General features: G+C 41.9%; 1 protein-coding gene across 1 annotated transcript in view; it reads right to left on the bottom strand.

Moving 5' to 3' along the window:
• Positions 1–751: 751 nt before the first annotated feature.
• The window catches only part of btbd8 (BTB domain containing 8), a 41,026-nt gene continuing 25,272 nt past the window's right edge, over positions 752–16,505 (bottom strand). The window contains exons 13-19 of the mRNA XM_058637557.1: positions 14,894–15,023; positions 14,016–14,077; positions 11,607–12,147; positions 8,919–9,006; positions 7,200–7,315; positions 5,287–7,116; positions 752–1,789 (exon numbers count right to left, since the gene is read on the bottom strand). Of these exons, the coding sequence (XP_058493540.1) occupies positions 1,284–1,789; positions 5,287–7,116; positions 7,200–7,315; positions 8,919–9,006; positions 11,607–12,147; positions 14,016–14,077; positions 14,894–15,023 (3,273 nt within the window). The 3' untranslated portion in view covers positions 752–1,283. The remainder of the gene's footprint in view (positions 1,790–5,286; positions 7,117–7,199; positions 7,316–8,918; positions 9,007–11,606; positions 12,148–14,015; positions 14,078–14,893; positions 15,024–16,505) is intronic.

Below are 16,505 nucleotides of genomic sequence, written 5' to 3'. Positions count from 1 at the left end.
ATCAAAACGTCTAATCTGGGTCGGAAGATTCTCTCACGACGTAATGCATTTCTAATAAATACGGCTTCAATGTCGATTGGATTTCTAATGAATGGGCAATCCATGTCTAACTGCTTTCTTCGTGTGGGAGAAGACAGGTAACAACTCTGGGTTTCTTATAGTAAACCTGCCAGCGAGCAGGTTATGTTCACAGAGTAAGTTACCGCAGTAACAGACCCAGAGTTTAAGTTACCTCTCTTTCTGGAACGGATAACTCGGTTTCCCTCATCTCAGGGTTAACAAACTCAGATTTCTCACATAACCCGCTTTCTGGAATACCCCTCTGGTGTCTATCTCTGTCCTACCCCAACTGGTCGATAGCAGACTGCCGTACACGAGTCTGGTTCCGTCACAATTCTTCCTGTTAAAGGAGTTTTTATTGTTTATTGTGGGTTTCTGTATAATAATAACAATGATAATAATTGTGGTCTTGAACTTACCAAGTAAAGAAATGTCATGAATGAGTGCTATATTAACTGAATTAGTGTGTTCATTTATTTACACCTGTACCTTTCCACCATAATATTGTCATTAACGGCAGCTGTGCTTTTGCTGCAGTAAAAGCCAAAAATCAAAAAGAAAACATTGTAAAGGCCCAGTGTTAAAGACTGAATGAAGTCTAATAAGATACAACATGCATGCATATGTATATGCTGCAGCTGCTGTTACAGCATATACATGGTAACCTTGTCTGAAATACATATTCTAAGGCTTCGGAAAACAATCAATTTTTATTTTAAAGCAATTATAGACTTATACAAACACACTTATGAGTAGTATAATCAGTTACTGCAAATACACTCTCCTGAATGTTACACACTTCACCTGTAAAGGTGAACCTCAAGTAGTGCAGAGCGTTTCAGTAACAGCGTCGTGATGCACTTTCTTTTAAGTGACACAACGGTTTATTTTCAATGACACTAAATGCAAACCCTTAGGCCAAAAACTTTAACCACATCAGAGGTCTGTCATGAAACAAAGGTTCGATTTTTTTTTCTTCTTTCAAAGCAACAAGAAACAATCAAACATAGAAAAATATCAGCATGCACAACAGCCCACTGTGGAACCAGTCCATGATCCAGGGAATGATGTGGGATGAAAACAGGCTGCTTCAAAGTCCAGAGTCCAAAAAAAAAACAGACCAAGAAATGCCATGAAAAGAGAACTTATAAACTAGAATAATAAATTAAGACCTGTTGATGCAAAAGAAGTTCAAACTGTCCAGCAGGATCTCCTCAGTGTGGTCAGTGATGAGTCTCCAGCTCCACAATGGTCCACTCTCCCTGCGGAGACGCAGCATCTTCTGGGGAGAAGCTGGTCACGGTGATGCTGGTGGAGGAGTCCTCCACGGGTGAGATGAGCTCCGCCCAGCGTTTGAAGGTCTCCTTCTCTGGGGATAGGAAGGCCTGTGAGTCCAGTCCATCACGTGACAGGGACAGAGTCTGCTTGATGAGGAACTGGGCCAGGTTGAGCTCCTCGGGTACTGGGTTTGTGACTCCCAGGTTGGACTCATGGTCAGAGAGCAGCTGCTTGAGCAGGCTCCAGTCCCGCTCGGCAAAGTAACTGCCTTTGTCAGCATCCCCTCTGTGCTCATCGTCCGGGTCCTCTCGCAGTCTTACATCCCTGTCTTTGCCAGAGCAGTGTTCGAGGGCTTCTCCCACGTCCAGCTCGTAAATGGGAGACAGGGCTTTGGACGGTCGGCGCTCATGTTTGCAGCTTTGATCCAATCTGTCACAACCATTGTCACAACCTAAAAGCAATTGACAATACTGCAAAATGACAAACTGGTTTACGACTCCACAGTTCTGTTTATTTCAGTTTTTTGTGTCATCTTTTCTTTTCACAGACTAGTCACTGTCTACTACAATAAAACACAGACTACTCGGAGTTTACCCTTAATGCAACCGTGTTCTTAAAGATGGGAACTTAGGTGAGGATAGATCAGTGAATTTGTCATATTGTGGCAGTTTAAAGGGATTGTTTGGAGGTGTGGGTGTATGAGGAGGTTCTGGTTGACATTGTCAGCCATGACTTCACCAAATGTCAACCCTGTCACTGAACACCAGACACAGACACTCACCATCAGACATGACTGGTAACATGGGCGCAAGGGAAACAACTATTTTAGACACTTAACAAAAGGCTAACCTAATTAAAAAGTCTATGATATCTTAAGAATCTGTTTGCAGTTTAACTGACTTTCCTCCAGCTAAAAAAACTGAAGTTTGCCACAGAGTCCATTGAGAAAATCAGCACTTTTAACTAACTTTTAGCTCATGGGAGCTGCTGGTCTACTGCTGGTCTACTGCTGCCTTGTTAAGTGTGTTACAGAGGTATCCAAACAAAAGAAATTCAAATACCAATGTCACAAAAAAACAACTTTAGTGTGTGGGGAGTGAGGGGTTTACAAAGCCACACAACCTTCACATACTTCTCATACATCTTCAAGTATAAGTATATAAGTATAATCTGTGACGATAATGCTACAATAACTTAAGTGAGTGTAGATTTTATTAGGAGAAGTTTGTCAAGCAGCTAAAATCCATTTTTCCTGATGTCAGTATCACACATACAGCCACATAGAAAAATCCCATAAACTACCACTCGAAAAAAGACAAATACTATCAAATCCAACCTCTGTGTGTAAACAGTTGCCTTAAAGGTAAAGCACAGATGAAAGAAATGTGTCAATGCATCTCTTTATTCACCTGTTCTAATAAAGCAGGCCATGCATCGCTGGCACCAGTGAATTTTACTTTTAAAGTAAGAGTGATGTGTTTTACACGCAGGTTTTTGAATGAACAAACAATATTCACAAATACTGCCAAAAACAAAGAAACAAAAGAAAACGCAGGCAACAGCGCTTTAGCATTTTTCACGTTTGCATCAGAATCGACTTTAAAAGTGCAGCAGGATTTTTTTCTCTTTGGAGAATGAAAGTGAATAAAGAGAGACGTGACAGCAGCTGCTCTAGAGACACATCACATACTGTACATAGGAGGCTACACACACTGCGACAAAGTTTACTCAACAAAAGCTTCTAGACAATAAGACGGTTTCTTTTAATGGACATCTTTGTATCTAGGCAGTCTATTGGGGTGTGAAAAAATTGTAAGGGGACAACAAAAGAAAACAAAATAGAAACCAAAGGAATGAGTGACATCCGCAGTAGACAAACCAATTTTAATAGCACATGCAGGTGCATAACGCAAAACTGAAAAATTACAAAAACAAACAAACTAAAAAACAAGTACATTCTATAAATAAAGAAAAACAGCAAGGAGATGCAAGGGAAAGTTGTTTTCCAAGTATCTCACATCTCAGAAGCAGTGGCAGTTTACGGAGTCACACACTACTCATGTGATGAGAAATCACTGCTTCAGAGGAGCAACGTATAACTTTAACATTAATAAATCTTTTAAATTCATTGGTGTGAATAAACTGCATCCAGTATTGTAAACTGCATTTAAGACTGGTGGACAACAAACTCAAAAATATAAATATACAGAGCAAGAAGTCTCTAAATGACAGCGGTGACGTAAATGACAAAAAAAAAAATACAACTGAGCAGAAAGAAATTATAGGGTAAAATAATTGTGTGAGAAAAATGAGGTCATAATACTTGGAGGTCATCATTTCCCAGTTATGAGTATGATTTGGAAGTTAATTTCACACCTTAAGTTGTGAAATTGAAAGACGTTCAATTTCCTAATGCCCTGAGTTGACAATTCCAGATTGCTGCTAAATGCATAGAGCTTTTTATTTCCTTGTTTTTATTTTATTTTTATTTTTTTAAATCACTTGCTTTTTTTGTGTCCAACTCAGAAAGTTAAAGAAAGTTAGACTTTATTTCTTTAGATGCTCCCTGGATTGGCCAAGACCTCCATACAAGAGTGACAAACCAAGCAAGGCATGGATAACATTTGAAACTATTGAGCTGATCAGAGTCTAATGTAGGAAGGCTGGAGTGGAAGCAGCATGAATGAGGAAGGCATCTTTCTTAATTGGTGTGACAGTTCCTGTGTCTGGATCACGATTAATAGACTGTGGACTCATTATCAGCTGATTACAGTTGGGGCGCAGGACCTCAATGTCTTGCATGACCTAATGCAAAGATTCCATATGCTGAACAGATACAGCAGAATACCGTGTACAGGTACACCTTGTTGCCAATGCCTGTATCTGAATGGATATGGCAGCAAAAGCTCTGACCGTAGTACTGAGTCATTAATATCAGCTAAGGTGCAGTGTGATAAAGCCAGAGGTCAGCTGACGTCTGCATCATATCACAAACATGTCCATTGCCTGCTGAAGGTAAATAAAGCAGCTGTTGTCATAAACTCTGTGCAGGATATGGTCACTATTTAAAATAACTTTGTATCACAGCTGTGTACCATGAGATGTTAGGAAACACCCAGCCCTACAGGTCATTGAGTTGTACATTCACCAATGTTCCACTAGGGTCTGTGGACATGCTACAGCGGCGTTATAATAAATTAAATATCACCTAAACGGCTAAACCGAGCTATAATGGTAACATGTTTGGACTTACACAATTACAATGCACTAACGGCGTCTCCTCTGAAACGAAAGTGCAAAGATCTCTGGGAAATTCTTTTTTTTTTTTTTAATTTTAAGAAGCACAAGCTTCAACCAATCAATGAATATCACTGTCAGATAGTAGCAGAAGTAATAAAGTCAGGCTGTACGACTGCATTCAAAATGACAAAACAAAAGGAATGAAAAACATATTTTTGGTCAATGAAAAAGCATTGGTGTAACTAGGTCACATGCCTCCATTATGAGGCAGATTATTTTAAATAAATACAATTCTGTGGTCAGTCTTGGTAACATGTACACTGCTATTCCCCCTTTTATTTTATTGATTTATTTTTTGAAGGAAACTGAAGTACCAAAGCCTAAATACTTGCTTTTTATCTACAGATGATTGTTTAAAATGTACACTTTTGAATCATCTTGAAAAGGACCCTGATGATGCAAGTTCAAATTTTATATCCAAACAATCCATGGGTTGGTTGAGATGGGAATTAACTTTTAGCTACAAAAATATGGCGCCCACTGGTTTTCCTTGAAATTGGACTTATGATTGTAACTAGTTATTAAACTAGTACATTCACTTCTATCCCTTTTTTGTGAAGGAGGGGAAGGTATACATCACAGGGAAGGTCTAGGAATCGGAGAGGTTTGGATTTGGGGGCTAGGAAAGATCCATAGGTCATACATTACCTGCTGGAGACTGTGCAGCATGAACAGGAGAGTCACCTGTCAGCTGAGGGTCATTTAAGTCTAGATGTATGTCAGCTTTCTTGTTTTCTGAGGGATTGCTGTGGTTTTTCCGCAGAGCGCCGTTGTATTGTTCAGTGTTTCGCAGGTCCAAGTGACAGGGCCGCTCCTGAGGAGGGAGGAGGTCTCGAGTGACCGTGTCCGAGTTAGGGACACTGGACTTCACTCCATCCACCTCCTTGACGTGGTTAGCACCCTGTTTGGACTCCTGGATCTCGGTAAGGAACACGAGGGATTTTTCTTCCCGCTTCTCATCCTTCATAACGGTATTTTCAAGATGGTTCTGTGGATCAGTGGAAGGGGCAGAATCTGGCTGAAAAGCTGTAGATTCAGACTCAAAAACATCACAAGAAGTCGCAGCATCATCAGACTTCTGAGGCGGAGTTTGCACACCGCCTTCCTCTGAGCCCAGCTCCTCACACTCGTCCACAGAGAGCAACACGGAGCGACGGAAGTTAGAGGTGGACTGGTAGTCAGGCTGCTCATTCTCCTGGTCAAAACCGTCATCATCGAAAGCAAGGTTGACGATTCCATGAAACTGTGGTGACGGCTCAGTTGGAGCCACTGACGCATGACCTGGAATCACTTCGACCTCTGACCTTTCCTCTTCGGTCTCCTCTTCATCCTCAGAGGAGAAGAGCTGGTGGTCAGGGACACTTTTCACGGTCACGGCTGCCTCCACCTCGGAGTTCTTCTCCTCTCCTTCGTCTCTTTGTACCAAGGAGCGAGGGCGACGCCTCACGCCCTCTTCCTCGCTGGTAGTTTCCGCCTCTCTCCCACGCAGCCGCACCTCCACCCTCAGCCCGACCCCGCCTTCGTACATCTTCAGCTCCTCTGGAGTGCTCGTGTCGCTGCTGCTGCGACCCAGGAAGTCGTGACAGCGCATGGTACCACACTTGGAAACCCCCCGGTCATTGGAGAAGTCGTCGTCTTGTGAGCCTCCTGCGTCGTAGTCCTCCGAGCGGGGCTTGATGTCATCGGAGGACGTGGTGTGCATGCTGCCGGTCTCAGATTCAGGGCTGACCTGAGGGTGGACGCTGCTCCAGGAGTCCTCTAATGGGGTGAGAGTGCTTCCCATGCTGCAGGGGGTGTCTGTGGGGGGTTCAGTGTCTCTCTGGGAGTTCACACTGTGAATCCCTTTCCCTTTATTCCCTTCAGTTTGTTTGCAGACCTCTGTGAGAGCAGATTTAACATTATTTGGTGTAACACTGTTGTCTTCAGTGTTTTGGACATTCAGTCGTGTGTCGCTGCAGTCGGAAGGAAGGCTGAGTAAATCCTCTCCTCCCTGGTTTGTGGAGCTTGAGCTGTGAGCTGCTGTGTCACCAGAGAGCGCTGCTTCTTTACTCTCTTCATGCACTGCAACATGCTTGATGTTTTCAGTTGGACCAAGCTCAGATTTAGAATCTGTATTTTTACCATTCACTGCACATTTTCCTTTAGTTATTGACTTTTTAGTGGCAGCAGCAGCCGCAGCAGCAGCAGCTGAGGTTTTGGAGGCTCCTCCAGATTTTGGTGAGGTTTTCTCTACAGTAGTGCTGTTCAGCTTTGGCCCAGACTTGGCAGCAACTGTTGGAATTTGCTTGCAGGTTGCCAAACTGGATTTCAGTGGCTTGACACTAGCTGATTTGGCTCCGATGTCTGCTACAGTTTTCGTGATTTTCTTTTTAGGTGTTTCACAGCCTGCTTTGGGTCCTGTGGAGGATTTCAAACCATCTTTGCTGTCTTCTTTCCTGGGTGAAGCTGGCTTTTTCATGGAGGATCCATGCTTGGAGACTAGATGTTAGATGAAACACAACGAAAGATAAATATTTGTCCAGTGTACATTGTATAAAATAAGCAGATTTTGAAAGTCTTACCAAGGTGGTCTGGTGTTACTCGTCCCTTGCTGTCTTGTCTGGCAGCAGTGGACACTTTTTCAGCTGCACCAGCCTTGACTTTGCCGCCTTCTCTCACACTCGACTTAATAGTCGGACTGTGGCGGGAAAAAGACAAAACTGTGTTTGAACCACCATTTGGGAAGCAAATCTTAAAAGTAATATTTATTTATTTATTTATTTATTTACCAGGCAGTGATGTATTTTCTCCCATTTTGTCAAGGACACACATCAGAGACCTGAGCTCTTTATTAAAAAGAAACTAATCCCTCTGGTCTGAGGCTAACTCCACACAATGCCTGATTTTGAAAATCTAAAAAAAGGGGCAGGGAGTTATCAGTGAGTGGTAAGAGGTGGTGGGAGGGGCTTGACTGCACACACTGTGTGCCTCTGGTGGTCTTTCATTGCCATTTTGAGTGAGCAGAGCGCTGAAAGACACGCTCATTTCAAAGAGTTCACACACTCACGCGCCACACATGACATTTCTCACGCTGATGAGAAGTGATAAAAGTCACCGCACATAAATGAGTCATCTATGAATTGATGATGTGAAGACAGGTGGCTCTGCTGTCAGCTGTCTTGAATTAGCAACCTATCAGCCAATCAGAAAATAGTATTTGTTGTTGCCGGGTCTCACGTCCGCACGCTGTTTTTTGGGGGTTCTCCTCAGACGGAAATACACTGTAAATGTTGTATATGTAAATACGATGTGGTGTCAACGTGGGATGTTTTATTCTGAAAAGGAAACCGGATGTTTCATTTTCCTACTTCCTCTCCTGCTGAATTTATGCAGCTTTGCTGCGACCCCACCCCAGATAAGGGGTGTGGCCAGAGGAGGAGGAGGAGTTGGTGATGAAGCACCGGGAAAGTGACAAAAGCCCGGTGAGAGCCAGCTAAAACAAAAATTCAGATGTAATGGGAGGTGTTACACCCATACACCCATTTTTAACACAAAATACGTAATTCAAATACAAATACACAAAACTACCAAGAGTTGAACCTGAATCACAGAATAATATAACCATACACACTAGTTTTAACCTGAACAAAGTGGTTTAGTTACTCTTTAATGTAGAGACTTTGTCACCTTGTAATGTATATTTCACACTGTTTATTTATGTTTGTTTGTTTGCAGCAGTTAGATGTTCTTTATGTTTCTGACTTTACTGTCCAACTCTTTCCTCGACCCTTTTTTCCCTCGTCGACTATAAAGTTGTGATAAAAGTCTCCTGTCATGAGCCAGATTTCTTCAAGGCTGTTCACAGGGTCCTGACGAGGTGCAGGATTCAAGCAGTCTCTCAGATTTACTTTACTTTACTTTAAAGGCCATTATGGAATTATTCAATTATTGTTGATCTACCACAGCTTTAATGTCGCGATAAGCTGATTGATCAAAGTTTGGTCAGAATCACTAGATCAGAGAAACAGGGTTCCCACAGCTTGGTTGACATCAAATTCAAGGACATTTCAGGGACTTTCCAAGACAAATTCAAGGACAGAATGTGCTGACACAGCTTCAACTTGTATAGCGTGAATACAAGGTAAGTGTGGCTTCACTAAGATGTGTGTCGCCACCATTAAGTCTGCCACACTATTAGAATATGATGTTTTTGAAGCTCAGTTGTTTAATATAGACCGTAGTTCTCTTTTGTGTGTTTTGTTAAAGATAACCATGATAAATGCTGCAGGAATAAAACTCACCTGCTGCTCTTTGTTGCATCTGATTTCTGAGCAGGTTTCATCTGCGGGGATTTGGTCACTGCCTTGATCTGGTGTTTGGGTTTCGTACCTAAGACACAGGAAACAGTGAACCACACGTGCAACTTTGTCAGAAAGGACAGGTGAGAACAATCAAACTTAACATGACTTTATATTACAGCGAGAGGGGAAGGTGAGACTGGTGCCAGTGAGACAGATGTAACACATGAGCTGTGTTTGACCTAAAACATTATTCTGCTGGTACAACCTTTAATCTCTCATTTAAAGAGTGAGTGTAGCTGGTTGTGTGGCTTTGTTTGGCTGAGTAATTAGTTATTGTCAACGTTAACTTCCTGTCCCTCTTGTTAGACTATGGACGAGCTGAACTATGGACGAGCCAATACTGAATGTCTGATAATGGTTAAAAAATCTAATTCACAAAAAAGAAAATCATAAAAAACTAATATAATCCAAAAACACTAAGTGCAGGCTGTGAAGAGAGATATGCGGCATTTATGTCATGTGACCAGTGAGTGAGACACTGTGGCGATCATGTGACCTATGTGGACTTATTTTTTACAACAAAAAAGCAAAGAGTTTCATTAGGGATGCACGATATATGACCTGCCTGGTACATCGAGAGTGCTATCTATTCATCTATATACATTTATATATATACTGTTACATACTGCCTACTTTTGTTTGTCATTAGTCATATCGGGAAATCTTGTCATGTTTGTAAATGTTGATTCAGAATTGGTAGAAACTCTTTGATATTGTTTCTTTATTGGACATGCAAGCGTGGTATGGAGCCATCCTTAGATGTGATATACTTCAATAACCGTTACACTTCATCCACATAGAATCTAATGGCATGTTTCCACCGGCTCGCCTCGGCACGGCACGGCTATGTTGTGTTTCCACTAGCATAGTACCTGCTATAGTGCCTGCTCTGGCAAGCAGGCACTAAAAAAAGGCGGTACTCAAAAGGCGTCACAGGAAGATTAGATTAGTTAAAAAGACTTAACAGTCCTAAAAACGTGGGTTAATCTCCAACAATTACCGGGGAAATGTCTAAAATTTCAATATTTAACAGAGGAGTCTGGTGTATTTAGCGACAGCACTGCTGATCGTGGGCGGTGAGCACCATCACAAACTCTGCTCCAGTCGAGGAGGAAGTACTGAACAAATAGTTTTAATGAACTGATTCTAATGATTCAGCTACACTGAAAACAACTGCTTTACAAGTCACACGTCTGTGTGTGTGTGTGTGTGTGTAAAACAAAGTCACCGCAGTTTCATGCCACCGTGCAGTGATGACTCCGCCCACTTTGAGTAGGTAGTGTTTTTGTAGTGGAAAACCAAACCTAAACCGTGCCGAGGCGAGCTGAGCGGAGCTGAGCCGGGACCATAGTGGAAAAGGGCCATAACGGTGCATTCCATTTACATCGGAACCTACGACGCAAAGGTATCCTGGGCTAGCTACTGTTAGAAATATCAGTCAATAACTACCTCTACAAGGACACAAATAACATATTAACATGTCTATGTACTAAGTATCATTAATGGTAAAAGAAGCAGTGTTTATATGGGGCAGCCATCTTAGAATCCTAACTGGGCTTATGTGAGGACGCTCGGAGTTTTGACTACAAAGTGAACACAGGCAATAATCCTGAGGGAAGCGTGTTTATATGATGTGCATGAACGCAAATCACAGATGTTTAGCATATGCATTTCAGGGTGGAGGTACGAGGCTGCAGGCTGCAGGCTGCATCTGTACCAGCAGGACAGACAGATGAGGGCCACTGGTGTAAGGCAGATTTACAACACTGCACTTCAAAGTGATTATTCATGTTCCTGTGTGACAGCTGCATAGAGCTCTGACCTCTGATGGCAGCAGGTTGCTGAGAGGACGACGGCCTCATGCTCTTTGTTCCCTGATAAATCAACATTCAACCATGACACTGCGCTCGTCTCCCAAAAAAATCCTACACGGCCACAGCACGACTCTCATCATACTAATAAGTCTGTCGGTCCATTCATGATCCAGCTAGAGGTCAACTGACAAGGAGCTTTTCTCTTGCTAAGCCTAAAACTGTTGTCAAAGAATGACACATTTTATATACATATATATATATTTCAGCTGAGATATCGATGTGTGATTTAGGTTTTTGGTAGTGCATTTTAATTGAAAGTAATATACGGCTGAACAATTCATTGTTTTCAGGGTTAGGTCTATTATTATTATTATTTATTTTTGAGTGTTTTACGTGCTATGCAAATTATAAAATGTGATGCAGGAAACCATTTATATTTGCATTTGAATATAGAGCAGTTTTGTTATTATGGTTTAAACCGAAACTTGACTTATAAATAATATATGTATGTTTAAAGTCAAATCCCAACTGCAATATCTGACCGAAAAATTGCAATTGGATATTTTCACAAATAGTTCAGCTCTAGTCATTTTTAGAGCATTAGCAGCATTTATAGAGATTTTGAGAATAAATGTGTAAATGTAGATAAAAAAGCTGTCCTCTATTAATAAATGATGCCAGTTATTAAACGTGACAATAATGAACCTGACTACCACTCGCCCCAGCTACACTAACACCTGTGGACACGTCAGCATGGCTGCAGTGATGTAGTATGCTGTAAAGTTGTGTTATAAGTGTGAAGAAGTCAATAAACCTGGAGTGGAGTGAGTGTTGTAGCGAGGGCTGCTGGCTCCGTTCTCTGGCGAAGTGCTGCCTGAAGCAGATGAAGCAATGGGCTGAGCTCGGCTGCTGCTGCCAACAGTGCCGTCACTTTTTCCTGCCAAGCTTTTCTGAGTCTTCGCTGGTGCCGTGCAGCTCGGGGGAGAGGTTTTAGGCCTCGCGCCTGGGTTTGGCTTCTTCTCTTGCTCTTTCGCCCCGTGAGAGCCTCTGGAGCCATTGGCGCTGGCCACGTCTCTTCTGGCTCCAGCTGCTCCAGCTGCTCCAGTGCCATTGACAACTGGTGTCGCAGCTGATGCTGCTTTTCCTTTTGCTGCTACAGTCCGATCTCCTGGCTTCTTCGCAGTCTTTGACGACGAGTGACCATCTCCTTGTTTGTTAGCTGTTGCCAGTCCATCGGACTTCATGGCTGATTTATCAGCGCGGGGTGATGACGTTCTGTATTCAGACACCCTCTGCTGTGTCCTTTGCACAGTAGGACTCTCAGGTGCAGGTGAAGAGCATTTTACAGCCCTTTGCTTTAACAAAAACAAAGATAGTTAGTCACATTATGGAATTACTCAGTAAATGACCAGATGACAGTCATGTCTGTATTAGCCAAGTTTCACCACATTCAGTATATCATTTGTTTATCTTTTTAGGGACTTGCAAGACCATTTTCTGTGCAAACAGACAAAGTATTATCTTTTATGAAATGTTTATTGTGAACCATTTTGCTCCGGTCATAATTTAGATTGTGAAAAAAGTGGGTCCCCTTTTACAAAGTTTGGGAAACATTGACCTAGAAAGCCTCTGTTCAACTCTATAGCAAAATCTAACCTCTGCACATCGGGTTATGTTGTTTTCATTATATCAGATTTTACAATGTTAAAAAGAAGAAGAAAACGATGCCCCTTTTCTTCATCTACTTTAAGTCTAATTTTGACAGCTCTTGCAAAATGACTGAACAAAGTGAAACATCATGGTAACCTTTTTATGTCAGTGCAGTTCATTTAAAGCTAGAACAAAGCTAACAAATAACAAGCTCAGCCACAGTGATACATCCCAGTCTTTTTAAATGTGTTGTCTGGAGTGAAACTTAATTTTGACTTTACTTTCTCCTCTGACTATTGTATACGCTTTGGTGGCGTATGCCTCTGCAGACTCTGAACACTGGCAGTTTATTTTAGTTATTTATTTATTGCTATTGGGATGTGAAAAAGACCTTAAAAAAGTTAAATTGTAGGGCTGTGGTGAACAGAATACTGTGAGGTACACCTCACCGATGTGTGTATCAGATGTTACTAACTTGACATGGCAGCAAATGCTTCGATGATAGTGACAGCGCTCCAGAACATGACCCTTTAGTCGCATTTTGCAACCATATTTGGAGTCAACATGTTATTACTAGGAGCACCAGAGAGAGCGTGCAGGTGTGGTACTCTGAGTTGTGATCTGTAGAATCCACATACTGTATGTGTTACAACTATTTTATTCATTCATGATCGTTTACCGTTTCTTAATGACTTCATTAAATGTGGGGCTGTCAGAGTAAAGCTGGAACACTCAAACCTGACTCACATCAGGGAAAAATAAGCTCATTTACTGAGAGGCAGCTCTACTGAGGGACGGTGGGAGTGTTTTCTGCAGATTGTTGTTACAGAATCCTTCTGTCTGTATCATTTTAGACTGTTTGCACATGTTCTCATTCATACACAGCAACAATAACCTTATTATGATCCGTCCGACATCTGTCTTTTCTAACCACAAATACATACAGTCTGTGTCCCAGTATGAAACTACAGTTTTAACATTTGTAATCAATTGATATTTTTTCTACATGATCTAATTTTGGTATATAGTTAAGGAAAATGTAATTGTCTTCTCCTTCACGCTGTATTAAAAAGCACATTGTTATTTCAGGAATAATAGTTCTCAATGCACTTCATGATGATGAAGTTGTGCTTGCAGTAAATTTGGTGTAGGATAAGGTCATCATTCAAAGTAACCGTGCATCATGATACGTTATTGTATCGTGAGTAGGAAATAAACAAATTACAGAGCTACAGCTCCTGTTCTGACAAACCACTTCCTGTGAGAACTGTTGCAGCTCTAATAATCTCAGCCACCCATGCTGTATATCTTGGTAATCCCTATCTGGAGCACCTCTTTCAGGCTTATCTTTGCTATACACATGTGTTTAAGAGTCCAGCTGCTCATTTCATGCAGGGAAAGGCATTAAATGTCCATGAACTCTAACTGCTGATGGGAATTATACAGCTTGTATATGGATTTCTCTGAGCTGAAATGCACTCATAAATCCACATCAGTCAAGACAAAGTCAATGTTTTAACAGAAGTGTCTAAACATTTTTATAAAATGTATAATTGAATAATCATAATATTACCTGTGAGCTAGTGAATACTGGCTTTTTAGCAAGTGGTTTGTTGTCTCCTTTATCAATAGCATCTGAAGAAAGGGGGAAAAAAGGTGGAATCAGAGGAGAAGTGTTGAGTCAGGTTCCTCATCAAATGCAAGAGGAATACAGATTTGTACATGTTTCTTAGGTCTGTCCTTAGCGGAGCCATTTTTTTCATTCACAAAGTCCCATTTCCACATCATGTGGTTACGTGTTGATCTTAAGGAGGCAAACACGACATCAGAGGACTGATCAGTCGCCATATCTCGTACACATTTTCAAACACTGCATGGTCATTTCTGTGTTGCATAAAAACGATTGCGATTCATTTCATTCAACTGAAAACAAACGTTCGCTTTCATAAGACCAGGTATTGGATTACACTGGCAAGAAATACACCCGTCATAGTCACACACCGATACCAGCTGAATAAATTATTCATGTTCAGTGCATTTCTGCACATCACTCGAGCATCAATGAGGAAGCAGTGTATTATTGGTATTTATCAGCATTTCTAATCATGTGCAGACAGAACCAAGCCTCTCACCTCTATCTAAAAAACAATAAAAAAAAGCATTCTGCATTTGATAGCCAAGAAACAAGTTAAATCAAATAAAGCAATGATATTGAAGGAATCACCAAGGCTAAACATTAAATGGGTAAGCAGTGCTCAGGCAGCTGTGCAGAAAGGAGCTTTGAGTGTTAAATCAGACGACAGCATGTGCTCCGTCTGTGGTTATTCTCAAATGATGCAGTGCCAAGGCTTCTAGGCTGGGTTGGGGAGGAGGGGGGGGGGAAACACACATCCACGCTGCAGTGTAAAAATCCTGTGTGAGATTGAAAGGGTGAAAAATACTCCGCCTCACCTGCCTGAATCCTCTCTCTGTGCTCGGACGACAGAGTCTCCCATCCCTGCGTGTGGCGGACGGCGTAAAAGGTTTGAAGCAGGAATGTCCACAGTCGAGCTTTCAGTGTACAGATCTCTTGTCTAAACGGCTGGTGTGTGTGTGTGTGAGAGAGAGGGAGGGAGAGGGAGAGTAGAAGAATGGGAAGGGGGGCACCACAGCGCAGAGGCGAATCAGCAGCTGCTTGAAAAACCTTTCACCATAGCAACAAATACCCCTCCCTCCCTCCCTCCTCCCACCCTTCCTTCCTCTGTCCCTCCCTCCTCTGTCAGAATCCACTTGAGCTCCCTTGAGAGAAATTAGTGATGTCAGCGACTGATGCACACACCGTTTCCATGCCCGATTATAAAAACAGGGCTGTGAGGTAGGGAGGAGCTACCCTACCCTCTGCTACCACAATGACCACACGCACACAGGTTTTGTAGCAATTTTTCGTAGGACACTGCATTGACTTCTAAGCAGTTGGATACAGCCTAAACAAAGCATTAGTCGTAACTTCGACCCTAACCAGCAACTGTCTAACCCTAACCACAACTCAAATCTTAGCCCCAACTTAATCAGTTGCTCAGAAGTGAGGTTCTGCCTCATTAGGACCAGGTTTTAGTCTCCACGAGGACTACTTATCCAGACAAGGTCAATGTTTATGACAGAAAGGGCCCTAAAGAGGAAAGACATGCACAAGCACACACACACACACACACACACTCTGCACACAGAGCCCCAACCTGATTAGTGGAGGCTGCTCGCACACGTCAGTTTCCCTCGGCCTAATCCATTCTCCCATGCTGTGCAGTATTTACAAAGGTTATAAGCTTTGAACATGTGTGGCCAGGTTAGCTGCCTGCTCAAAGTCACAAAATACATTTGAGTTAGTCTGTATCCTCTTCACTGTTTTATATAACACAGACTTAATTAGTAGGAATGTCCAAGTCCAAATCCCCATCTTATCTTTTTACTGTGGAGTCTCGATCCAATATTTGTATAAAATAAACTATATTTACACTGAGTTTGTGGATCACATATTGCTGAAGTGAATCTACTAAAATGGTGAGAACAGGTGGATTGATACTGCAGCATTTACATTTATATTTTGTACAAAACACCGATAAGTGCCAGTCATGTAAACACAGCTTACAGCAACGTTCACCCACCATGTGCCCACTCTTTAGTGTAAAAAGTGCAGTGTGTGTGTAAAGACATAGTAGCGCCCAGGGCAGAGAGGACAAAGCAACCCGGAGCAGATCAAAAACGAGGCACCGTATTATAATACGACCAATGGATTACATAATAAGTAAAAATAAAGCAGTAACACTGTCCCTTCTTTCCAAAAATCTACTTCAAATCCCTCAAATAAATTAAAAATGTACTGTAGTACAGGCTTGTACTGTAGGCTTGTGGTCATATGACGTGGTAAGAAACCCTTTGTGCGCCCTCTGATGGATTCTCAGGGGTAATCCTTGAATAGGCGTTTATGAGTGCATTGTGAGCATGAAATTACAGCCAACGTTCAAAATAACATTGAAATTCAAATCAAAAATGACAGCCCTATAAAGAAGTTGACAAAAAAAAGATC

This window comes from Solea solea, chromosome 9 (assembly GCF_958295425.1).
Source record: "Solea solea chromosome 9, fSolSol10.1, whole genome shotgun sequence".
Classification (NCBI taxonomy): domain Eukaryota; kingdom Metazoa; phylum Chordata; class Actinopteri; order Pleuronectiformes; family Soleidae; genus Solea; species Solea solea.
This window is presented reverse-complemented; position numbering and strand designations above follow the sequence as displayed.